This window comes from Electrophorus electricus, chromosome 3 (assembly GCF_013358815.1).
Source record: "Electrophorus electricus isolate fEleEle1 chromosome 3, fEleEle1.pri, whole genome shotgun sequence".
Taxonomy (NCBI): domain Eukaryota; kingdom Metazoa; phylum Chordata; class Actinopteri; order Gymnotiformes; family Gymnotidae; genus Electrophorus; species Electrophorus electricus.
Window position 1 is genome coordinate 10,845,614 of NC_049537.1, and position 27,608 is coordinate 10,873,221.

General features: G+C 39.1%; 1 protein-coding gene across 1 annotated transcript; it reads right to left on the reverse strand.

Moving 5' to 3' along the window:
* Positions 1-21,585: 21,585 nt before the first annotated feature.
* LOC113589592 (potassium voltage-gated channel subfamily A member 2) lies at positions 21,586-24,150 on the reverse strand. Its single transcript, XM_027029322.2, has one exon. It carries the CDS (start codon positions 24,148-24,150, stop codon positions 22,669-22,671), a length of 1,482 nt encoding a protein of 493 aa, XP_026885123.2. The 3' UTR covers positions 21,586-22,668.
* Between the last annotated feature and the right edge of the window lie 3,458 nt (positions 24,151-27,608).

Here is a 27,608-nt window from a genome sequence, read left to right on the forward strand (position 1 = left end):
TCTTAATAATAATAATAACTAGATTTATATAGTGCCTTTCACAATCTCAACAGTGCTTTACACTTAACAGTGCTTTACATCACAAACATTTCTCCTGTTTATCATATACATTTGCTCACTTCGCCAGATCTACAGTAATGGTTTTGAATTTCAGTGCTATGCTCATGATATTCAGATCTATATCATCACTGATTCCTCCACTGCTTCTGCCCATATATATATATATATATATATCTATATATCTATATATATATATATATATATATATATATATATATATATATATATATATATATATATATATATATATACATATACACACACACACACACACACACACACACACACACTGAATGGCCAAAGAGAGAAATGTTATACTTTATCTGAGAAATTATGGGGAGCAAGAGCAATTGCTAGAGAACAGGTGTAATAGGTGCAGTAATATGTGCATTCAACCCCAGTAAAACTGAGCTTCTGTACATCCCAGGTATTCCCAACCTTACCCTCACCTCACAATTTCTTTTGAGAGCTCCCTGGTATCACCATTTGAAGCTGCCCGCAGCCTGGGTATAACTTTGGACAACCAATTCTCAACTCATGTTTCAAATCTAACTTGGTCTTGCAGATTTCTCCTTTGTAACACAAGGATTCAGCCCTTTCTTTCGCAGGAACCTACCCAGGACTAGTCTTCAGTCTTCTGAAGTTCACAGATGTCACTGCACTGCTACACTTCCTTCATTGGCTTCCAGTAGCTGCACGCATCAGATTTATAACCTTGACACCCTCTCATCATCACGGAGAGTGACGTGAGGGGAGTGTTTAAAAGGGTGAATACCAGGAAGGCGATGGGACCAGATGGTATCTGCGGGAGGGTCCTCAAAGCCTGCGCAGATCAGCTAGCCCTGGTATTCACCGACATCTTCAATCTCTCCCTGACGCTCGGTATCGTCCCGTCCAGCTTCAAGTGGTCCACCATCGTCCCCGTCCCGAAGAAACCTCGACCCTCCGACCTCAATGACTACCGTCCTGTCGCCCTCACGTCAGTCGTGATGAAGTGCTTTGAAAAGCTAGTCAGAGACTTCATCACATCTTCACTGCCAGCCTCCATGGACCCACTGCAGTTTGCATACCGCCACAACCACTCCACTGACGATGCAACTGCACATCTGCTCCACACTACACTGACTCACCTGGACGAAGGGAGGGGAAATTATGTTAAATTGCTATTTGTCGACTACAGTTCAGCATTTAACACTATCATCCCCTCCCTACTCACTACTAAGTTGGGGGATCTAGGACTGCATACATCCCTGTGCGACTGGATCTCCAACTTCCTAACAGACAGACCACAATCAGTACGGGTGGGCAACTGCGCCTCATCCACCCTCCTCGGGGTTGTGCCCTAAGCCCCCTGCTCTACTCACTGTACACCTACGACTGCACAGCCACTTCCAGCTCCACCATCATTGTCAAGTTTGCTGACGACACCGTTGTCATGGGTCTGATCTCGGACAACGACGAGAGAGCCTACCTGGAGGAGATTAAACACCTGGAAAACTGGTGCCAGGAAAATAATCTCCTCCTAAACGTCAGTAAGACAAAGGAGCTGATCGTGGATTGCAGCAAGAAGCAGGAGTGGCACTACCAACCTGTGAGGATCAGTGGAACCACAGTGGAGAGAGTAGATAGTTTCAGGTACCTTGGTGTTCACATCTCGCAGGACCTGTCCTGGTCCCGCCATACCAACTCCCTGACAAAGAAGGCTCGTCAGCGTCTTTACCACCTCAGACGCCTAAGAGACTTCAGACTGCCCTCCAAAGTACTGTGGAACTTCTACACCTGCACTATCGAGAGCATCCTCATGGGGAACATCACAGTCTGGTTTGGGAATAGCACCAAGCAGGACAGACAAGTACTCCAAAGGGTAGTGCGTTCAGCAGAGCGCATCACTCACACGAAACTTCCTGACCTGCAGACCATCTACTACAAGCGGTGCCAGACCAAGGCCAGGAGAATTGTGAAGGACCCCACCCATCCCAACAATAGACTCTTCTCTCTGTTGAGGTCAGGGAGGCGCTTCCGCTCCCTGAAGACCAAGACAGAGAGGCTGAAGAGGAGCTTCTTCCCACAGGCCATTCGGGCCCTGAATCAGGGAAACTGATAAACTGTGGGGACCACCACCACCATGTAACATAACTGTATATCTGTATATATATATTTATATTCAATTACCTTGTTACACAACAACTGTAGATATGTTATTATACGAAATGGATCTGTACATTCTGTAGATGGTGTACATATATACACAACCATATACATTGTACATTGTGTATATAATCATAATATACATATATTGTACATACATTGTTAATATATTTTGTACATACATAGAATATATATATTTATCTTGCATATATATATTTCACATATAGAGAATATCTATATTTCTCTATGCACCCCTGTTTTCTTTTCCTCAGTTTGGACAGAGCACTCTCCACCATTTCACTGTGAGTTATACTGTGTATGACTATGTATGTGACGAATAAACCAAACTTGAACTTGAACTTGATTCTTGCCTACGAAGCCAAAAATGGACCAGCCCCTCCATACATGAGGTCAGTGGTCAAAGCCTGATCCATACGTCGAGTACCTCGAACCTCACTTATGGCTCGGCTTGAAATACCATGCTTCAAGTCTGATGGAGGACAAACATCTAGACTAGATGGTGGAATGAACTTCCATTTGCTGTCTGGACAGCAAAGTCCCTTTCAGTCTTCAAACACAGACTGAAGACCCATCTATTTGTGGAATATTTAAATGACCACCGACCCTACTCCTATATTAGCTAACTGAAACTAGTACTTATTGTAGGGTATTGTTTATTACACTGATGTTGACAAACTCTAATACTTATTGTTTATTGCACTTATCATTGTCTAAGATAGAGCTTATGTATTTTCTAATTCTACACATCAGCATTGATCCCTGTATTTCTATAGTATTCTAGATCATTGGTATATTGGAGTCTAACCTACTGTACTGGTTAGAATGTATTCTATGAGTAAATGACAAAGCACTTTTGTAAGTCATTCTGGATAAGAGTGTCTGCTAAATTCCATCGATGTAAATGCAGTGTGCTTGTTAGATGTTAGTTCTTTCGCTCTAGCTAGGAGTTCTTTCACTCTACCTTTCATTGAGCATGGGGTGTAAACAGTTTTAGAGATTAACTTAATGTGAGACTCAAAGGTGAGTGAGGAATCAAAGAGACAGTCAAGGTTTTTAATAACTTGGGTTGGCTTGATAGCAACACTTTCAATGTCAATAGAGAAATTTGAGATATGGGAAAGTAGTGATTTGGGTCCAACTAGTAAAACATCTGTTATATTTGTGTTGAGCTTTAGGTAGTTATTATGCAGCCAAAAAAAGAGCCTGGTCAGAAGCAGTGGAGCCTGGTCAGAAGCAGTGGAGGAATCAGTGCTGATATAGATATGAATATCATCATCATAGCAGTGAAATTTCAGATCATGACTGTGGATAATCTGGCCAAGTGGGGAAATGTTTATGATAAAGAGGACAGGTCCAAGAACAGATCACTGGGGTACACTTGGATCGACAGAGGCCAAGAGATTATTTGTGAGGGACTACTGTGATGAATTGTAGTCTATTGATGAGATATGACTGCAACCAGTTAAGTGCTAGGCCAGTAATGCTGACAGATAACAATCTAGAAATGAACAAATCATGGTTATCAAGATCAAAAGCTGCTGTTAGATATAAGAGAACCAGGATATTGACAAAGCCAGCATCTGTTGACATCTTTAATGACGGCAGACTCTTACTTAGACTCTTAAGCCAGTTTCTTAGGGACAAAGGTACCACAAAGCATAGCGGTTTTCTGCGGCAGATATTAGTGCTGTATTTTATGGAGGTAATTTTGTGTCTAAATATTTGAGAGAAGATATTATGTTTTAGAAAAGGAATGTTACATGTTGAAAGGAAAACAGTAATAAACTTGAATTAATTTATCAGCACTAAATGTGCAGGTAAATACCTTTGGATTTGCTAAAAAACCACTGCTTTCATTCAAAACTTGAAACCCTGCTTGATAGTGTTATTTCCATTCAAAATGCATGCAAAACATTTGGGCTCCATTCAAAACTTACTCAACAACTCTCTCCACATTAGAAACTCTTATATGCTTACGATCTATGTTTGCGCTCAGCTTCACAACCCATCTCAAGTTTTACATTTTCTCAGTGCAAAGCATTGGAATTTTTGACTCAAAATTCCAGCCAAACAGATTTCAATAAGAATTCGAGTGGCAGGTCTCATCACTGCATCTTGACATTCTTACATTTTTACTGCCAAGGGTTGTGAGTCAATCTGCTTATAACCTTTTTGACATTAGATAGCTAGCTGTACGGATAGCTTACTTTCTAGCATCAAATAAAATTCTATTTATTTATCAATAATACATTGTGATAAAAAAGGTTAGTTATGTAATTTAAGGTAATTTTAGGTATTTCACTGTCGTACTGGATCTTAATAAATAATGCTTCCTCCCCCCCGTAATTTTAGAAAGTAGAAATAAACTCAAGTACATCCAAATAGACATTGTGACCAAAGGTTTTTTTTTCGATTCAACCACTGAATCAATGGTACTCTGAAGTACAGTAAGTTGGTCCTGGCACAGAGGGCAGGGAATGCTGGGAACAAGCACTCCTTTCCTTCACATTTGTTGGTCCTTCATATGGTCACCTGAGTACTGACTCGATAACACTTAATCAATAATGAACTTTTTTCATAATTTTAGAAAGTAGAAATAAACTCAGGTACATCCAAATAGATATTGCAACCAAATGTCTCAGATTCAACCACTGGATCAATGGTACTCTGAAGTACAGTGAGTTGGTCCTGGGACAGAGGGCAGGGAATGCTGGGAACAAGCACTCCTTTCCTTCACATTTGTTGGTCCTTCATATGGTCACCTGAGTACTGACTCGATAACACTTAATCAATAATGAACTTTTTTCATAATTTTAGAAAGTAGAAATAAACTCAGGTACATCCAAATAGATATTGCAACCAAATGTCTCAGATTCAACCACTGGATCAATGGTACTCTGAAGTACAGTGAGTTGGTCCTGGGACAGAGGGCAGGGAATGCTGGGAACAAGCACTCCTTCCTTCACATTTGTTGGGCCTTCTGACTCATGTCAACTTGCTGAAGCTATAAAAATATATTGTGGACAAAGCAGCATAGCTAAAGAAAATACATTTCAAAGCATGTGAGATAAAGTTATTTTATTGATTATATGCTTTGTTTTTCTAAGAAACACAGCAACAGTGAAGAATTTAATTTTCATATTCTGTTTCACAGTTAGTCCAAGAGTAGAGTCTTTGTAATTCCTTTCAGACCAAGTATTGGTCTGAAAATATTTGTATACAAGATCACATTTTAAAGTTTTCACGATAACACGCTAAGGGCTGTTCCTAAACATTTACACAAATATTTAAAACTAAAAATAATTATTTTAGCTCAAACCTCACAATAATAGATAGAGGCGCTGTGGATTTAAGTCTATTTATTTATTTTTTAAGTACTGAATTTTCTAGAAATATTTCATTAAATGTCCAAGTGACCTTTTCAGAGACTTTTTACTCTAAATAGTCAATTGTCCCCACTCATCGTGGTTGTCATGACATTGTGGTTGCCATAGCAATGCCTCATTTTCCTTTCATTTTTGTTTCATGAACTTTGTGTTCTTCCTGGTCTTGCTTCCATGTGCTTCCTTGTTGTGGTTATTGTTTTCACCTGTTTCTAGTTGGTCATCATTAGTTCTATTATTTAAGCCATGTGTTTTGTATGCCTTGTTGTCGGTTTTTGTAATTTCCCCTCATTCACCTATGATTACCCAGTTTATTGTGTTCGTGTTTGCAATTATTTGTTGTTGGTTTTTCCCATTATTGTTCTTGTCCCATTTGTTTCTTTTATGTTTTTAAGTTTATTCAGTTTCTGCCTGCTGCTTTAATAAAATGTTATGACCCGATCTAGGCTCAGGACTGTAACAGGGAGAGACAGGGAAAAGGAAGTACTAAAGAAAAATTAGTTGTTTATTTTGCAGAGTGGGTGTACTTCAGGATGACAGTGGCAAAATAACGAACTAAGTCCTGGAACAAAAATAAAGCAGATATCTTACCTAACAGAAAAATAAAATCTAAAATAGATCAATATGGGGCAGTAGTGATGATCATAAATGGTGTGACAAAGCCAAGGTCAGAATACCAGGGATCCTGTTCATTTAGAAATTAAATACACACTACCAAGATTTTCACAATCGTACCACAATCGTACAAACAAATACAAACTCTCACATACTCACAACCACTAAAACATGAATTCACAGTCACAAATCAATGAGTGTAATTGAAATAGGCAATTCCATCCTTCTGTCTTCTCACTCAGGTGGGATGTATATAGTGGTGTGAGGTGGGACAACCAATTGGAGCAAAGGGTACCACAATCAAGGAGGACTGTCAGCACCTGGTGTGGCGCACAGATGGAGACAGTTGATCCAAAAACGAGGAGATACATAATCTAAAATACAGAGGACATACAAACAGAAATTGCCCAACTGGGGTCGTAACAAAAATCACTTTGACTTCGCATTTGTGTCAGCTACCTCATTACAGAAAGAATGACCACTTAATGGATGCAGGGAGTCAAAGGATTTCTCCTATGGACGTACGTCAAGTTTTTTGAGGGCTTACTTTCTGCCCTCTGTAAGGGTGAGCATCTTCCCTAGACCTTCTTAGTGTGTACTCTAGGAAGGGACCCAAAGATTGTTTTCTTCTATGGAGTACATTATATTTCAGCTATTTGATTTATCCTGATCCACAGGACTCTGTGAAAATTCGATCTTTGTGACAATTCATTGTGGGAAAGGTGGATGTACTTTCTGACAAACAGGGCTGAGGAGTTAAGGACAGTGAAAGGGTTCTTAGCCCTGATGTGAACCAGGTTCTCTAAGTTGCCTGTCCTAGAGTTTAAGACCGCTACTGGAGTCCCCACCTCACTGCTCAGTTTCCAGGTCCCTGGTGAGGGGCAATCCAAGAGGTTTTTGGGGAAGGGCTGTGAGCTTCTGCATCAGGCTCTCATGGCACACCAAACCTCACCTATACAACATTTGGGAAGTACTGTGGCCAGAGAGACCATGCAGGGGCTCCTTTCTCTCTGTGTCTCCTGCAGTAACCCTGCCCTCCAGATCCTGCCACAGACCCTGCCATGGAACACGCTACCTAGCCTCCAGGTCCAGGCACGGAACATGTCACTCAGGCCACGCCCAGAGATGAGCCTGCTCCTAATCCCATCATTGTGGATGCCACTCAGCCTGTTCTTGATCCTGGAGTTGTGGATGCTGCTCAGCTTGTTACAGTTCCTGGTATAGAGGAGGCCACACTCCCATGTTTTCTGCTATTTCTAGTTGGTCATCATTACTTCTGTTATTTAAGCCCTTAGTTTTGTATGCCTTGTTTTCTGTCTTTGTAATTATCTTCGGTTGTTGCCTTCATGAGTTTACCTATGGTTACCCAACATTGTGTTCGTGTTTGTGGTTATTTGTTGTTAGTTTTTCTCATTATTGTTCTTGTCTAGTTTGTGTTTCTTTGAAGTTTTAAGTCTATTCAGTTTCTGCTTGCTGTAACATGCTGGCCCGAGTGCCGAAGGGCATGGAGCAGGATGCACAGACATGGACGAACATTTATTCATATACAGCATAGAGGACGAAAGTCAAACAGTGAACATAAGTACACTAAACACTAACTACTTCCAACACTTAACATGACATTAAACAAAAATAGTTAAGACTTGATACATATAGTTACACATGACATGCTACTTTCACAATGACCAACACACTGCACACATTGGCATAGGTTTAAATACACATAGACTAACACAATGCAGGTGTGTGCAGGTGTGGTTGAGATCCTCCTACTTCATGTGGTGGGCCAAACCACATGACTCACAGGAAGTGAGCGTTCCTTGACACTTGCTGCTTTAATAAAATCCCTTTGACAATGTGCTTGTGTCCAGTTCTGTCAGCTACCTTGTTACACCAATATCTAGGAATTGCATAACCTAGCCAATTTACTAGTCGACTAATACAGCCACTAAACAGCTACTAGTCACTTATTACATAAATTAAATAAGAAACGTTTCATGGACAGTGGAGTGTGACATCCCAGTGGGCCATCTGACTTATTTTTGCTTTGATTGTAATAGCGGAAATAAGGAAGTTGGACCTAATTGGCTGTTGAAACACTGATGTACAGGTGTTTTGGTTGTCTTTAAAAAGCTCTTCAGCATTGTTAGTCAGTATCCTTTGATTTCTTTCTTTGCTTCTCTGTGCTACATCTCCATTTTTTAGACCATTTGGGATGTATACTGACTGAGATTTTTGCCGGGGACAGCTGAATTCATTTTAGTGGTGTTAACTATTTTAATGTGTTATATTTTAATGTGGAAATAAAATAACTACACTACAATAAATGTTTGACAAGAACCACCACTTGTCACCTCCCTCCCTTGTTTGTTTTGAACTGGTTGGAAACTGGTCCATAACAGGGCTCCAATCTATTTACAACACAAACCACAATGTCCTGGAAAGCCATTTTTAAAAATCAGATTCAACTGTAGCCTCTTTACATAAATACATTCACCTCAGCATAGACTGGCTATGCCATAGTAACTACCTTAATAACTACATACTACAAGAATCTACAGTAAGCTTTTTGACACGGCTTGTTGGGGCTCCGTAAAAAAAAAAAATATATAGGAGCACACCGAAACATTTACAATCACCTACTTGATATGCTTTTTTTATTCCCAGTACAGAGAGATAATGTTTTATTCATACTATACTGTAAAACCAAATCCAATAATCCACTTTGGTTATTACACTAATACAGTAATTAATTAACATTCACCTAGGGCACAAAAACCTCAGTCAAATACACTTGATTCTGACACTGAACAGTCCTGTTGAGGGTTACTGCAAATGCACACGTCATTAGTAATGATTTATTGTGTGTGTGTGATTTTTTTTTTTTTAATATTAATTCAGTTTTATATATGTTCCGGGGCAATCTTTTACCAGATAATGTTCCCAGTTAATGAAAATGCATTGTCATTACATGCATTTAACGTAACCTGATGGCCAAAATTTTGTTGTTGTAATTTAACTGTTTATGTTGTGTGATGCTTGGTCAGGCAGGGGTGGATGCAAATACATAGGCAAAGATGTTTTGTTAACATAAAAGGCAGAGACAGAACTGAGTGACATAATTAACCCAATAACTAAAATATCACACAAAACAGGTGTAATGTTGAACGGTAAGGAGGCGGACATGTGTGGAGAGGAGCAAGATTTATTATGGGCAAATCCAAAATCAGAGTCGTTATCGTAGTCCAGGGTCAAAGAGCCAACATGGAGAGCACGGGGATACATGAGTAAACAAAACAAGAGTACACAAAAGCAAACAGGGGAATCAGGCTATAACAAAAGACTAGGGAAAACTCGGGGCTAAGGCTAGAAGAACAAACAAACAAAATGATTCAAATATACATACAACCATCACTGAACGAAACACATTCAAAAATTCTAATGAACAGCCACGACCAAGGCACACAACAGGGTTTAAATACATGAAATGCACAAAACTAGAAACAAGGGACAGGTGTAAGGAATCAAACGAGGTGAGGACAAAATGAAACTATGGAACGGAACTAAACACAAGACAGGGAAAACACAGAACACGGAAGATGGAAGGGACTGATTGTGACACAAAGATAGGTAGAGCTAGCGCTAACACCATTCTGAACAGAGCAGTAGTTGGTTGTATTTGCATTGAAGCAAAAGCCATAAAATGAGTAAAAATATAAAGTATCCACTTACTGTTATACCTAACATATTTTAACATGTACTGTACGCCCATTTTTTCATCTTTGTCATTGTAAAGTGACCTTAAGTCTGTGAAAGGTGCTATATAAATGAAACTTCTTCTTCTTCTTCTTCTTCTTCTTCTTCTTCTTCTTCTTCTTCTTCTTCTTATTATTATTATTATTATTATTATTATTATATAACAAAATGTGTTTCGCATTTTTCTCAAATCAGTCTGAATTTAGCCCATTAAAGTCAGTAGACAAACAAAGGTTAACAAATCTTGGCTTGATTGTGTTTCAGTTATTTTAAACACACTGCTATTTTATGTTGAAAATTATGATTCAATACTATGCACCTGGATGCACATAAATACAGAGAGTCCTCACCTAGCAGAATCAATAAGCAGAATTGAAGCCAGAAAATTGAAATTGAAGCTAGAACTAGCTGTAATCTGTTAAGGTATTACAGCCAGCTATAAGGGAAAGCAGGGTGTGTGTGTCTGTGTGTGTGCGTGCGCGTGTGTGTGTGTGTGTGTGTGTGTATGTGTGTGTGTGCGCGCGTGCGTGTGTGTGTGTGTGTGTGTGTGTGTGTGTGTGTGTGTGTGTGTGTGAAGATCAGTGGGGTGATGAAGAGAGCTGGTTGGAAGCAGCTGGAATTAGCCAACTGCTGGCAGTTAACATAAGTCTAGGGTAGGGAAATCTTCTTACAGGAACAAGGAGCACCACTTGAAGTCAGGCAGAGAACATAATGTTGAATCAACATATTAGGGGACATGGGCAGTCCATGCCTGAAACGAACATGCTCTTCTTCATCCTAGACTAAGAGTGATTTTATTCTAACAGGAATTATACTTGTCATAATAAGGTAATTTGTTAGAGGAGTACAGACAGCACAAACGTTTGTGTCTGTCTTTGATATGTGATTTTTTTCTTCACTGTTATCCAGCACTGTGATTTTCCTATTTTAATCATTTGAATATAGTTGGCATGCTTTCTGCCACACCACACCAAGATTCCTCTGTAATCTTGACCATGGTATACTTAATTTGTACTTAATAGCCTGAGGGACAGTGGGGGTATCTTCTTGACACCAAGCTTCTGTTAAATGAGGGTGTCTATATCCTCAATACTCTAAAGAAAATCCGAATCTCTACTCTTTAGCCCAAAGGCTGAGGAGGAAAGACCCTGAATGTTCCAACAACCAATATGGAATGAGCACATTTATATATATAAATATAAAGAATCAAATTAGACATCTTTAGTGAGACAGAACAGCAGAAATGATTCAGAACTTACTTCAATATGCAATAACAACTAAATATTAAAACCGATTAGGTATGAATTAATTCAGATAATTTAACATAGTGCTTGTATGTATTTATTTAATTATACATACTTAAAAAGAGTCTTATTTAGCAGTCTAGTGCATAGGATGTGGTGCATCTCATTTATCTCTCTGAGGTCTGTTGTGGCTGGAGAAGGGGATTCCTCCAGGTTGAGTGAAACTGGGTGAGATGGTGTTATGGCCCAAGGCTGCATCTTTAAAGGTCTTTGTAAGAATTCACTCACTTTCCTTGTGTATCTGGAGCTCAGCATTGAGCATGTTGATTATATGTGGAAAAGTATCTGACTGCAGCAGCAGTGTGGAGATTATGACCTGAGACTCAGGGAACTCTGAGGTCTGCCACTGTGGATGATGATGCACGAGGGTTTTCTTTTCAGAAGTTGCTGTGTGTGGCCAGTAGTGTTGCACCATTTCAATGTTACCTGATGACTGGGGAAGAGTTTATGGGGTTACAGGAATTTCTGGTTGTAATCCATTATAGGCACTCCATGAGGACTATGTTCCACTGATTTTGCTGGGGTGGGGAAGGAGGATCTGTGAAACTGCTGTATCACACGAAGGATCAGTATTCACTGCTTTGTCATGGGTGCTCAGTGTGTAAGGGGGGCTGAGCACTTGTGAGCCTGCAGGGAGTATAAGCTTGGCTTCCGGGAGCCGTTCTTTAAAGCTTTGTAGTTGTTTTGTGAAGGATCACTCTCTTGCTGCTTGGTCTTCTTTCAGCTTTACCATTTTTGGACTGAGGAGCTGAGTGGAGCTGGCAGTGGTGGGGTCTGAAAGCCTTGTCTAAACTGAACCAAATGCAGTTTTTAATGTCAACTGAAACGAGTATTTTCCTTTTACTTGGTTGACATGCTTTTGAGTAAATATATGCAAGGTGTAAATGTGACCTGTGGTTTGATGTTTTGATAAGAATCTAATTTGACTTTTTGATTCTTTTAATTCCACATGCTTTTCTACTTTTCGTGGTTTTGTTTTTTCCTTAAGTCTTGCATACTAACAGGGCAGTCTAGAGGACGCTGGTTATCTTGTAATGTTGATTCTAATTTGGAAAGTTTTGACAATATGTTAAATATTCCTTGTCAAAACATCTTTACTTTTGTTTTTATCTTTTTTGATTAATATGGCTTAAATTGTGATTCCTTTGTCAGTTGGCAGAAAACCTTGTTTAAGTATTGTATTGCATGGATTATGCCTTTTTAGTTAGTTTGATATTTTGTTTCAATAAATTTGTCTATGTCTTTTATTGATTATATTATAATGCTGTTTTTTATGTTTTATATTAATTTGTAAGTTTTTGGATGTGAGTATATGTAGGTGTTTACATCTTGTTTGTCTTTCTCTGCTGCTGTTTTTTTTTTTTTTTTTTCGGCTGAGATCTGACAGATAACATTGTGGCAGTTCTATGAATGCAATAATATGCCCGGGATTCATGTCTGTGAATGTATAATCTATATGCTGCTGCCCAGGGCCGAGCAGTGGGTCATTCTGCCCAGTATACTACCAGAATTTCTACTGGTTATGAGTTGGGTATGTCTTGTAGGAAATACGTATTGTTCTAGGTAATTTTTTGCACAGAAATAATGATCATGTATCTTACTCATGTATCTTAAAAGATAATTAAATCTCTGTGATATATACTGTTTATGTTATGAAGGCACACACACATGAGGGAGAGGATCCAAATGCTAAAGATTTTATTTAAATTATAGGGCAGGTAGGGATCATAGGGGGAGGTAGTAGGTCATGGAGTTTTCCCAGTTAGGTAAGAGGAGTTAGGTGGGTGCTCGTAGTCAGGTCGGTCTGAGGTCGAAAACGCAGAACAGAGTCCGGATGGTGTCCAGGGGTCAGGCAGGAGACAAAGTTTATAACACAGGATTTGGAAACCAGGAAGATAAACACATACATGGAAGGCTCAGTATGCAACATGGGAATGGCAATACTATGCAAAGAGAGTGCGAGGGAGGGGAGCTTAAATAAGAGGGTAGTAATGAGGAGAATAGTTATCAGGTGTGTAATTTGTACTCCGGTGAACCAGATTGGAGATGTCAGTGGGAAGAAGTCGGCATGGCAGTGCGAGGATAAGCGTGGTTCCTGGAGTTCATAACAGTTTACAAAATCAGGATAGGTTCATTTTAAACCAAAAGTTGATCAGGCCTTGAATTAAACCTTGAATATTCCAGCAACTAATTATAAAGAAAGCCAATCTCAATTACAGGTATTGCACAAAGAACCTTCCATATTTTTATTTTCATTTATTCCTAATTTTGTTGCACAAATTAATGTATTCACAGTACTATGTTCTTATAGCTTGTTGCATAAACAGCTGAATATGCCCTTGAGTGATTGTTTGTGTACTTAAGACTAAAATTGGCCTTACTTTGCAACGGGTTGGTAAGTGGAAAAGTGACTTCACAAATCAAATAATACCCTTCTCCCTTGTACAGCATCTCTAGTTGTCAGTAATGTTGATCCTTCTGTCCCAGGATTGTCTATGGTCTAGTGACCTTTGATTAAAGTCAGTTCCTTTTATCCTAACTTGGTATCTGTTTATACTATTGGTCATAAACCACTGAAAAATGTGTAAATATCCTCCTATTTCTGCTTGAGAATTTCTTGTGTGATAACGTCTCCTATACTTTTGAATTCCAACCCAGCATCAAGGATTACGGCTGAAATAGCCACACAGCATGGAATGTGGCAAAATATTCATTATTAATTCTATTATTGTTTCACATGTTAATGTACTCACAGTGTTAACAGGTTTATATAACATTTACATTATAGCTTGCTTGGCTGCATAAATATTTATTAAGAATGTGTAACCTGACTACTTGACTAAAATAATGAGATCAGTAATAAAGCAACATGATTATATAGGCAGTTTATGATGTTACATGAGATCTTAAAGCATTTTAAAAGAGTGGCAAAGGCTTTTGTGTTCCTGGAACAACTTTGTATCACTGCTTAGGTTTTGTCTACCTGTCTGAAGGCAGTCTGAGAGAGCACTATCACCCGCCAAATGCGCACCTCTCTGCGTGCACAAGTACCAGCAGCGTTGGCAAGGCAGGGAAACGGAGATGCTCATGTGGCGCGCTCCAGGGGGAAATGAACTCCCAGTGAGCTCTGGGGAGCATGCCCCTACATAAGACAGACAAATGAGCGAAAGGTGAAAGGGGAGAAGAGATGACACAACATGCAGGTGATGAAAGAAAAAGAAAATAAATAGGAGACTGCTGCTTCTGAAAACTGTTGGTCATCCTGTCACAGGTGTAGAACATGTAAAAAGCAAGGAAACAATTGTGAGTCTCTGAATATATGAAGAGTTTCATGAAACAAAATGGAATATAAGCGTGCAAATAAGTAACTAAAGAAAGCCAAAGTAACCAGCATAATGTCAGAGATTGACTAGTGGCTCATAAAGGGACAACAAATCAACACATGGCGAATAACACTCCGCATGCGTCACGTGTGGGGCGTGGCACAAAAGCAAAACATACAACATGTGCAACAGAAAAGCACAACATAAACACATGGCCACATGGAAGCCACCACTGCCAGACAGAGGCTGCTGGAAAGGGGGCACTGTCACAGCACACTTAAGTGCAGGGTATGTCCTTCCTTAATAGGAAATCAAGGATTGACGGAATAATCTCTCCAACAGTATCCAATCTATACAATATGAGGCACAATCATTGTCTAGACACATTTATGTTCAGAGTTTCATTCTCATTCACCATAATTCTTCCACCTCTGCCAATGGCTTCTTTAAAAGTATACTTGTAGTGCTTACATATTCCGACATACACAAATATGCAAATTTGCCTCTTGTGGGCATTTATGCTCTTTATCAAGAACTCTACATTATGCATTAAAATCCTTTCACCATCTCTAAAATACTCTTTCTCTCCCGACTAGGATGTGGGAGGATCATGCCCCATGGTAAGTTGCTATTATTAGTGTTCTGTTTGGGCCCTCTGTAGGCTGACATCTACATTGCACATCAGTTGCATATTTCTGTTCATTCCTTTTAATTGTGATGTCATTCCACCTCTTTTCATTCTGGCCCAGTTTTTTTTTTTCTTTGACCACAGCAAAAATAAAGCAAGATGTTGGAGTTGAACTTGTAACTACTGGTTACCCATCTCAGCTGCTATGGCTCTTCCCACCAGCCCCAAGGACAGACGTTCTCAAGTCAGATGGCTACTGGACACATGTATACTCGTCGAACCCAGATTAGGACTTCTAGAAACCTGGAATAGACATTCCTTGCTTATTTTTTTCCTCATTACTTATTTTGCTCTTTATTGTTTATATTCTTGCTACTGTGGTATCCATTGTGAACAAGAGGAGGATAGGACCCCTTTGGCTTGCTGACTGGAGGTTTGGACTCAGACATGTGTAAAGCTGCTTTGTTAGAATGGCTTTTGCAAAAAGCGCTGTATAAATACATTTGACTTTCATGAAATATTAAATATTAGGAGGTAGAGCTGCCATGATATCAGGTCATGCATTCATCATGCAGCTGCTAGGTGTAGCAAGCAGCAGAATTTAAAACAAAGAATGCATATGAGCAAGCTACAGCTCATTCAACATTACAGATTGTTGTGTTGTGCATAAATGACCTAAAGTGAGTAACGAATGTTTCTATTTAATATATATTAAATACCAGTATATGCCACTAGAGTTAAATGTTTATTAGCCTATAATGCAGAATCCTGGTATTGAAAGTTCACTACTCTTCTCAAGTATTCCCCACTATGGTTGGCTTAGTAAAATATTAACCTGTTCATAATTGAAGTAATTGTTAATATGTTTGTTGACATTCATTGTTAAGATAAGGTATTAACCTTACCAATTATCTTAACAACTAATGTCAACAAACTATGCCCAGCTAATGATGTTCATAGCTGTAATGCTAACCAGTGCTAAATTCATGTACCTAATAGCGTGTAATACCTACACGAGCATGAATAACAGCTGCGATTTGATTTGGTATGGACTGAACAAATTTCTGGATAAAGGCAACATCAATGTTCAGACACTCTTGCAGATGTCGTGGATGCCTTCCCTAGGGTCTTCCCTAGCCTCGTGATTCCAGGTAGTCCCACATATTTGCAAATCCACATATTTGCAAATCCACCATGCAAATCCTGAGATTTTGCGGACCAGTCAAGATGTGTGAATCAATCAATCAGTCACATTGGCAGCTCTGTGAATGTGAGAGTTCTTATCTTGGAATACAGGGATATGAACGTTATGTTCCTCAGTAAGATGATGTGCAAAAGGCAAAACCTGGTTGTTGCACACCTCGCAGCATGTCGCAACATCCTTGTGCAACACCATCTGTGAGAGCCTCAAGTTAGTAACACCTTAAACACACAAGGTGACTAATGTTTTGTCCAGGGAGCTTATAATTGTGTTTTACCTTCCTGTATTCAGACCACCCCATATTATGACTGCCATTCCATGGTAATGACCACTTATACTTGACCAGTGTAGAAAATTGTTGGAAGCTATAACAATAATAATAATAATAATAATAATAATAATAATAATAATAATAATAATAATAATAATCATCATCATCATCATCATCAATAAAATCCATTTTTATTTTACTGTTTTGTCTCTTTTTTTGCAAATTAATCACTCAATCACTGAACAGTGACACAGAGAGTCTAACAATAACTGTACAAAAGTGCACTAAAAACAATTACACTAATTAATGGATAGCAAAAGGGCAGGTAGATAAATGGATTAACAAAAGATCCCTAAAGTCTAACATCTGCCTTAGGTACTGGCTCTAGCTTATTTACATTATTATAACAGTTGTATTTTTAACACATCAATAATTCATTAAAAAAAAAAAAAAATCACATTTATCGTCAGTACCGGTGTATCATGACATCTCTATCGTTAGTGCAACCGAGCGGGAACTATTCAGAGTTTTGCCATTGCATATAGCGCGGTTTGGTACGTTGTTACTTTTTGGTTGCGTGTTTAAAGCGCGCACTCATGGGATAACTTTCTCCCATTTCAGTAGACGAGTTGAGCGAATGTCAGTGTAATAGGGAAAATTAGAGCAGTTAATTTGAGGTAAATAATGCACCAGTTTAATATAAAATTTGTCAGTTGTTAAAGAAAATATTCATTTTGATTTCCACTTACCGGTGTTTCCTTGCTCTCTCATGTTAAATAAATAAATAGGGGACCAAAATCCTGCTTCTCATTTACCTTACATCTAAGTGGCTAGCAAATAAAGTACCCGTTACTTGAGTGTCTGTGTATTACTGTTTACACTGGCTACATGAGGGATATTTCATGAAGCCTTATCTCTCTGCTTGGTAAGATATATCAATATCTTATACTCTATTGATAGTTCAAGGAATCATACAGAGTAGCATGCACTCAGCAAACTAAAGGCATATGAGCCAACAATGGCTTTATTGTCTGATTCTTCAGTATGAAACCATGAATTCTGCATAATATATAAATTCTGCTTTAATAGCAAAAATATTTTCCCCATCAAATAGCAAATGAAATGCTGCACTGTATTGTGGTTTGTGGGGGTATTTCTCCTTTAAGAACAATATGCGTCTGTCTCCTTGGCTGTTTTTCAGTCCACCCATAACAGAGTGAGGGAGGCATGGTACATGGGAACCTGTGTTCTTGGAACCAAGACCAGACCATATGGCAGTTTAGCCATGAAGAGGAGAGGTCAGATCATCAAAGAAGATGATGATTCAAAGCTAACTTCAACTGGAAGGAGAATTGTTCAGTGTGTTTCAGTGAGGATATAAAGGAGAGTGGAATTCATGATACAGGAGAACACCTCTAGGGGGCACTAAAGATAAACCAATAGGTGCTCCTTTCCTGAGCATCCCGCTGTACCAGTTCTTCTCATATTCAAATCTGCTCTGAGAATATACATGAAAATATGAACTAGGCCTTCTCACCTTCTTCTAAAACATTTGTGTGATCTCACTTCTTCATTTCTGCCTACCCAAGGTTCCTGTTACAAGAATAAACCAAGCCATCCAAAACTCAGAAAGAAAAAAGGAAAAAGAGGAATAATTAATAACTGAATGGCTGTGTGATATGTACATTGCACAAACCAGGATTTGCTATGTTTCATGTATTGCAAGAAGAGTAGAGCATGGACTGGTGTAGAAAATTAAGTGTGCCAACATTATCTCATGATGCATGAAGGTGTCATAGTATTTCCTGAACCTCTCCTTCTCACTTTACCTGCATCTTTCCTACACCTCTGCTTCTTATTCTCACTGTATCACTGTTTCATCCTTCTCCCAAACATCCCATCATACCTCCCCACTGTCTCTCCCTCCTCATCTCCTCAAAACCAGCCTTTGAACACCCCTCTTATTCTCCCCTCCTCTCAAGCATGCTCCTTTAGCCTTCCTTCAGTGTTTCTTGCTATCCTCAGTGAGGATCTATTTCTAGCACACTCTATTCTCCCTTCTGAATGTATACATGGACACATTCTGTGCTTAAAGCCGAGACAGGAAAAGGTTTCTAATAGGTCTCTATCCTGAAAATCTGTTGTTATAAAGCTTCCTACTGGACTCATTAATAAATTCTAACAGCAAAAAGCTTTCTGAATTGGAGTGTGGTGAAACAGTGCAGTAATGCTTTGATTCTTTTTCCTAAATTATCCAAATGATAGTTCAAAGCTTGCTCTGAGCACCACTGTGGCATTCAGACAATGCACAATATGGGGGGTGGGGGTGATGCTGTGTTTTGCATTGTCTTTTACCCCCCCCCCACACACACACACTTACATACATCAACTGAACACTGAAAAGAAAACTACAAACAGGTCTGAGATTGTTTCATTTTCATTGTTGATGTTGCTTTGAGACAGATTATATGCTCAGATCTTTTAGTTATTAGATTGTCCTTTTGTACTATTAAAGTGCATCTCAGAAAAGTAGAAGGTATTGAATCTCTTCATTTTCTTCCATACCCTGTTGTTATTTTAAAAATAATTTAGTATATTTTCTTGTTGTAGAAAAGAAAAAAAAAGGCTTAATTGTAGATCATACTACAGATGGGAAGACAGAAGAAGTAAGCTACATGTTAGATCTGTATGCTTCTGGTCTAAAGCTATTCTGTGCAGCCAGTCTGGGAAAAGTAAGTGTGTGTTATACTAACACAGATTTCAAACAGATCAGAACATATTTGCTCATTGTTAAATCATTATTTGCATTATATTCTGCATATGCAATGTGTAGATCTGCCCAAAATCTGCATTATTTGAACACACCTCTATGCCAGAGTTGAAGAATTCTAAGCTGGCTGTGTTTCCTTAAGAGCACAGTTGGCTATGAGTTCTAGAACCCTTAATTAAATGCTGGAGCACTGCACAAATAAACACTTTACACAGCATGCTGTACATACACAACAAAAAACACAGTGTTGCATATTGAGCAAGGAATTCAGAAGATTTAAAGCCTATCCTTTACTCATATTCAGTCAAATTCAGCATTAACTCAAATTCAATGCCTATTTGATCTTTCACTAGATAATGTTTCAGTATTATAAAAATGTCCATGGAGATTTTATGCATGGACTGCTGATGATCAGTTCCAAGAAACAGAGAAAATAGTATTCAGTGGTGAAGTGCTAATGTTTGATAGGCTGTACAGTTTGATGAAATGAGCCAATCACACCAGATTTTCAACCAACACTTCAACATTTTCATCCTCTTGCAGTTAATCCAGATATACAGTATTGTATTAAAAACCAGTACTGCATATAGAAATACACTGCAAGGAAAACCGTGATTGTTTTTGTTTGATATGATGACTCTGTTGCCAAAGATTAGAAGGATGCCTATGATGCAACGACAGCAACAATGCCTTACAACATTCATTGCTCCAACAGAAACAGCTAAACGGACAATTTAACAACAAACACAAAACAAGTCAAAGGGTGCACCTGCGACCAGCCTGATGACGGTGCTTTGTGAATCCTCCACTTACAAAAGTGCTAAATGTGCAACAAGAAAACAGCTATTCACAGAGGTATATTTTTCATTGTTACGTCTGGCTCACGATGCATCCAGGTCACAATTGGTCATACCTGAACTCTCAAATAATAGCAATGAAATAAAACATTTGGCATGTGCAAATGTGCTGATGATACATCCTTCTCAGGTACAATATACATGTTCATTTCCATGCATAGAATGCAAAGTTCCTTGACTGCTTGCACGAGTTATTATATGTATTTTCTTTCCATAGGCACAGGCTACCAAACTCACCCATTTTAGGTGAATCCGGTTTTTAATCTCTACCTTCAGTCTTGATGCAAATAGCCAAAATACCTTCTCTACAGCCATGCTTTTCTGGCCTGAGCTCAAAACATGTCTGACAACTAACACCTATGAGAAATCACTTGCTTTGAATACTCCAGCATCAGTATTTACAGTATTTTTTTTTAAAGTAAAGATGGAGATACTTTTAACACATGAAGAAACTTCATGAATGCTACAACCAAGTGTTTTTCCTATGCATTCGAGATCAAACAAAAAGCATAAAAGCACCATGAAATTCACTGCATTGCTTAAGTAGTTCTTAGCAACCAAGAGGCTTTAATATCTGGCTAAATTACTCTATTGTAGCCACTCTCAAAAATGCAATAGATGTCATTCTAACATCCTGAAAAGGATGTAGAACATAGTGATCCATGAGGTTCTAGGGCTTGGTGACATGGCCCTCTCGCATGTCTGACTTGTTCTGCCCCTACCTGCTCCCCAGCCTTGTCCTTGACAGAAGAATTAAAAGAACATGTGCATTTGGCTCACCTGCAGATGCAGTGGGAAGGTCAAGGGAAGCTCAGAGGACAACCACCCTGCACTAGCAGCTGCTGCAGTGCACAACATTAACTCACTGCAGCTGTGTACTGCTGCCATACCTCTGCCTAAATGAACCCAAGGGCAAATTAAACAAAAAACGTAAATTAAAAAAAAAAAAAAAAAAAAAAAAAAAAAAAAAAAAAAATATATATATATATATATATATATATATATATATATATATATATATATATATATATATATATATATATATATATAAATGCTAAACCATGAAAACAGTATTAGTGACCAGGATCGTTACTGTAAGGTACATACCATAATCATGTGGGTCTAAATATATTCATGCTTACAGAATGATTGATTGTTTTGTTGAACAGAAAATTCATGCTGCTAAGTTTGTTTTTGAGGTCATGCAACATTAGAGCATTTCCTTGTTTAAAAGGCAAAACATGGGATATTTATTGTTTTATGGATTACAAAGTAATTTGATTGGGGAGATTACAGTATAAACTAACTATGGCTTGTTTAGCTTCAAAGTACTTTGAATCTCCCCTATAAACTAGATAATATCTGTAGCTAAATAATGCATTGCATGAATTGTGTTATGATTTTATCACATGTATTGGCTGTCAGTGTTCTAATTGTGAGCTAGTGCCATGAAAAGGGTGCAATGTTAACAATGGCATTACCACAAACCTAAATAATAAATAATGGCACAGAAATATCCAGTCTGTCTTAAAAGCTTTTCATTAAGATTGCCTTACTGAGTGGATAGGTGTAAGTATAGTCTATAGCCTACATACGAAAGCTACTGTGGTTCCAAAGATAATGATTTCCCAATACAAGCAGAATATTTCAAAGTACATTGTCACTCTGGAAGCAAGTATTATAATGATTAAAAAAATGTACTGCTCTTAGCAAAAATAACTTTCATCTGAGTGCAATTTATACATTTCCATCATGGGTACTACGTGTGCACTGTGAGAATGTTCAGCTATCATTTTGTCAGACGTTTAGCAAAAGCAGCGGCAATGGAGGAAGCGCTTATTCCTATATACTTATTTCATTATTACACAACTTAAGAGGCTTTTGGTTTCTTACAGAAGAGGCTTTACGGAAGCAAGGATGGGTGGGTAACATTTAAGGGTAGGATACTTTAGTGATGATGCATACATGGTACAAGGTGTTTTATTTGTTTTTGGTGGTTTAAAGTGTGGAACCCTAATGACTTTGTCTGTTCATTCTTTCCTATTCTGTTCCTACTGTTCAGCTCCTTTTGAGGAAGGTTGGATATTTGAATGAGATTTGCACAGTCTAAAGATAATTGCATGCAGACCCAAATTATTAATTGGATTATGGAGAGGATCTCATATTGAGGCCCAAGATGTTTGAACAGGAAAATTCATATCAATAACAGGGGTTCTGACACTTCCTGATCATCTTTAAAAAGTGCTGTGCTACAGCTTCTCGACTTCTGCAGTCTGAAACTTGCATCTCACACATTACTACCTCTCAATTTATTGTTATGATCTCAGTTGATTAAACATCTGTCAACATTTTTTTGATATTGACATAGTTTGTGCTGGCCAGAGTGCAGTTGCCTTTTTTGAGGTCCTCTCCCTGCAGGTCCTCATTGCTGTTGTTGACCCCTTCCTGTATCTCCATATAGTCAGATTTGCTGATGGTGGAACCAATCTGACTTCTATTCAGTTCCTCTTGAGAATCAATGTTGGGGACATTAACCTGCAGATACTGTGCCTGCTCTTCACCCTCCGTCTCACGGTTGTAGAAGTAGTTGAAGTTTGAAACAATGACAGGCACAGGCAAGGCGATGGTTAGCACACCAGCAATGGCACAGAGAGAGCCGACAATCTTCCCACCGATGGTAGTGGGTACCATGTCTCCATAGCCAACAGTCGTCATAGAAACCACAGCCCACCAGAAGGCATCAGGGATGCTGTAGAACTGGGACTCAGGCTCGTCTGCCTCGGCAAAGTAGACAGCACTAGAGAAGAGGATGACTCCAATGAAAAGGAAGAAGATGAGCAAGCCGAGCTCCCTCATACTAGCTTTCAGGGTCTGCCCCAGAATCTGGAGTCCTTTGGAGTGGCGGGAAAGTTTGAAGATCCTGAAGACCCTCACCAGTCGGATGACTCTCAGAATGGCTAAAGACATGGCCTGCTGCCCCTGCTGACCATCTTCCGCTTTCTCAGCCAGTTCTGTTCCTAGTGTGATGAAATAGGGGATAATGGCCACCACATCAATCATATTCATGATGTTCACAAAGAAACTGGCTTTACTGGGGCAGGCAAAGAACCGAACCAGGAATTCAAAGGAGAACCAGATTATGCAGAGTGTCTCCAGGATAAAGAAAGGGTCAGTGAAATAGGTGGATGTGTAGTCGGTGGTGGAGTTGGCATTGTAATTGCGGACTTTTTGCATCTCCGCCTCATCAATGCGGAAGATAGGTAAAGTCTCCAAACAGAAGCTGACTATAGATATAAGAATCACCATAACAGATATAATGGCTATAATCCTGGCTGGACCTGAACTTTCTGGATACTCAAAAAGAAGCCAGACCTGCTTTTGAAACTCATTATCAGGCAATGGCCTCTCCTCTTCTTTGATGAAACCTTCATCCTCCCTGAACATCTCAATAGCTTCTTCTCCAAGTTGATAAAACCGAATTTCCTCCGAGAATATATCCAGAGTCACATTTACAGGCCGACGTAGTCTACCTCCAGACTGATAGTAGTAGAGGATGGCGTCAAAGCTCGGCCGGTTCCTATCAAAAAAATATTCATTCCTTAAAGGATCAAAGTATCTCATCCGCTTTTTTGGGTCTCCGAGCAAAGTCTTCGGAAACTTTGAGAGGGTCTTGAGCTGTGTCTCGAAGCGCAGGCCTGAAACGTTGATGACAACTCTCCTGCAACCCTCTTGCTCAGGCTCTGCATCATAGTCCTGAGGGTGACCATGGTGGGCCAACGCCTCATCTGAGGGGTCACCCGTGGCCACCGTCATCACATAGGAGGGTGAGGCCTGCACTTTTCACCTGAGCCGGGCACCAGCGGGTGGGAAAATGGAGAGAGGCAGTTTGAGATGTAGGGTGCTTGGCACTGGATGTTTCACTGAAATACAACAAGCAGACACAGCTGAACACCTCTTCTGGGTACTTTTTGCAATAAAAATAATCACCCTTAAAAACCTGATCAGGCCTAAAACAAAATCATGAAATCATTCACCAAATATTTCTCACAGTAAAGCAGAAAACATTTTGCTCTATTCTCCACATGTTTAATTACTTGTGAGAAACTAAAACATAAAACATCCTCCCCTCTGAAATAATCAAACAGACCACATGCTTAATATAATAAGAAGGGTTTCTATTCAGAGAATTACCATTCAGTCTCTACAGCAAGTAAAATCCACAAAGAAAAGTAAACATTTTTATGGAAAGCAGCAATTAGCTTACATAAAAGAACATCAAGCACCCATAATCAAAAGTGAAAACTTCTTTATTAACCAAAGCAAAGTCTTGTCTATGCATTCTGTGCTATACGACATTTAATATCAGTCCCTATGACAGAGCCCCCCCCCCCAACAATACAAGTTATCAATATAGGTAAACTATACGTTTTTAAAATCACTCAGATGCTAAGAAGGCCACAAACGGCAAATATTCATACATGTTCGATGATTGAATGCTAGTCCAAAAATGGTGCTAGTAGCATATAAAATGTTCAACAGCGACAGGCAATGAAAAATTAAACTGCAGGAAAATTTCGTGCATATGAAGTCTATACCGCTCCCCATGCATTGATTTTGTAACTGAATATTGCTACGAAAATAAAATCATAAAGGAACAAGTGTATGCAACACTCCTAAAACATAACTTGATATGACTTGTGAACACTATTTAGTATCTTAAGGTGATGTTTATAAATGAAAATAGACCAGTCGAAATCATCAGGATTATACACAGATGTAGGCTACTGTACCTCTCTGGATAAACTTCTACCGTCGAAGGCACCGGCGTCGCTTTCATCTGGGTGCCAGAAGTGACAACGAGCTCCCGTGGCGAAGACAGCACGAGTGTCCGGGCGCCCGTGATGGAAATGCCAAATATTTGTCCGATGCCGTAAATTCCGGCCGACGTCTATCCCAGCTTTCGGTGTACCGACGTATTGTGCAGAGGGACGATAGCAGAAAGGAGGGGGAGAGGTACAGTATGCGGGTGTGTCTTCCTCTCCCCTCTTCTTGGTTTCGCGGCAGGTTGTTTGAAGAGGTCACGAAGCGAGAGTGAACAGCGGTGAAAGGCAAACAGGGAATGTACACTTCACTTAATATTCAAGGGATCGATGCACACAAAACAGGTCTTCACAGGTAGCCATCACAGATGTGAGAAAACCTATATCAGTAAAGGCAGTCCTGTTAGAGGTGGAAGCATCCACATAGATGTCAGATATCATTTTTGATAGCTCTCGTTTAGTTGAATAAATTAGATGAATAAAATAAGCATAACGCGCAAAGCTTTTACATTTGCAAAATGAGGCATTCTGCGTGGTAATATCAGACTTGGTGATTATAGCACAAGCTTAACTTTACGGATGTGTGAGCAAAGTCATTGCAGCACTTTCCCTTCCATTTGAGAAGCTATACTGAAATGTATTATTTGAATGTATATCGTGTAATTGTGATATCCAGGCAGAAAAAAACACCTGGCAGTCTAGCAAATTGAATGTCACGGATCTCCACAATTCTGCACGGACGGCCACAAAATTGAAATCGCAATGCATAAAAATCACCAAAAAGCCTCAACAGGCAGTTCCAGCATCTCTGTCAGCTACCTCTCCCCACCTTCCTCCTTCGCAATCGCAGATAAATTGCATTTTTGTAAATATATGCTTTTAGACTTTGTCGCAATATGATGAGTTATCACAAGCAGCCATGATTAGATGGTTACTTAAAGCGTTAAATCGAATCTGCAGTTAGGTATTGCTGTGCATACTAAGGCGCGGTATGGTAGGCTGAAGAGCGTGCTCTCCAGCTGCGCTAGAGCACTTCTTACTTTTCCGCAGAGTTGGCAGTTTTAAAGGAGGCGTTTCCAACTGTGAGTAGTGTCCTCGCGACCTTCTGAAGGATTTGCAACTACCACTTAGAATTTTAGAATTACTCTACAAGACCAATTATTTAAACTCAAAACAAAAATGTGAATCGATGGCAAATGGAACAACAAGCCTTTCTGGAATGACTTAATTTGTTGATAATCAGCATGACAGATAACACCTGCAAACTCATCTGGGGAAGGCAGTGGGTAAATGTCAAATCTGTGTCAGAATCTTGATCTGTGAGTATCCATAGATGTGAAATGCTGGTAGGCTCTTGATCAAGGAATTCCCAAAATAACCCTATGGTCTGCTCCAAGTTACCAGAAGAACTACACATTCTGGATATACTCTTATATTTGAGGTTTTCACTGGAATCAGTTACTGCTGAATATCCAAGCCATTGAGGCTGCTCCATTTACGACAGCTATGTTTTACAACTGGACTAAAGTATAAAATTCAACCAACTTCATTTGAATCTAAGCATGCAAAAATGTAATCCAATTTAACAAATCCAGACTTAGTTCTAAAACCTCTTGAGCTGACTCTTGATCCTCTGTAGAGTACATTCAGAGCCTGGCTAAAGTAACTTGGATTCACAACAACAGCATTTTCTTTTTAGATTTCTACTTCTCTAACAACCTTACCAACATTTCTTGAAGCAGATAACATGTTAGCATGGTAATGTACTATGAGACTGACTTGTAGCTCTGGAACCATTTTTAATTCTTCAGCTTTGTTATTTATTTATTTATTATTCTTTGGAATACCTGATTCTATTCATTAGAAACTCATTTAGCTTTTGGCAGCTACCAAACAAGAGATCCAAGCAGCGTGGTCCTGATCATTTTCTTTTGTTAATGTACAATTAACAGTAACAACAACAAAAATCTGGCAAAATGTTTAGGCTATCTGTGGTTCACTCTGATGAAAGTTGTTATTTAAGGTGACAAGTGATTTGTTTAAGCACATCTCTTTTGCTTGGGGAATAGGGGACAAAAGAGGGTCAAGCTAGTATTTCTGATTAGTGACTCAGGGTCCTGTTGTTATATTTCCTCTGTGGACAAGGCCTGTATTATTGCTACATACACATACACTATATTGCCAAAAGTATTTACGCACCCGTGCAAATTGAATTCAGGTGTTCCAATCACTTCCATGGCCACAGGTGTATAAAATCAAGTACACAGTTATGCAGACTGCTTCTGCAAACATTTGTGAAAGAATGGTTCGCTCTCAGGAGCTCAGTGAATTACAGCGTGGTACTATGATAGGATGCCACCAGTGGAACAAGTACAGTCGTGAAATTTCCTCGCTCCTAAATATTCTACAGTTAACTGTCAGTGGTATTATAACAAAGTGGAAGCGATTGGG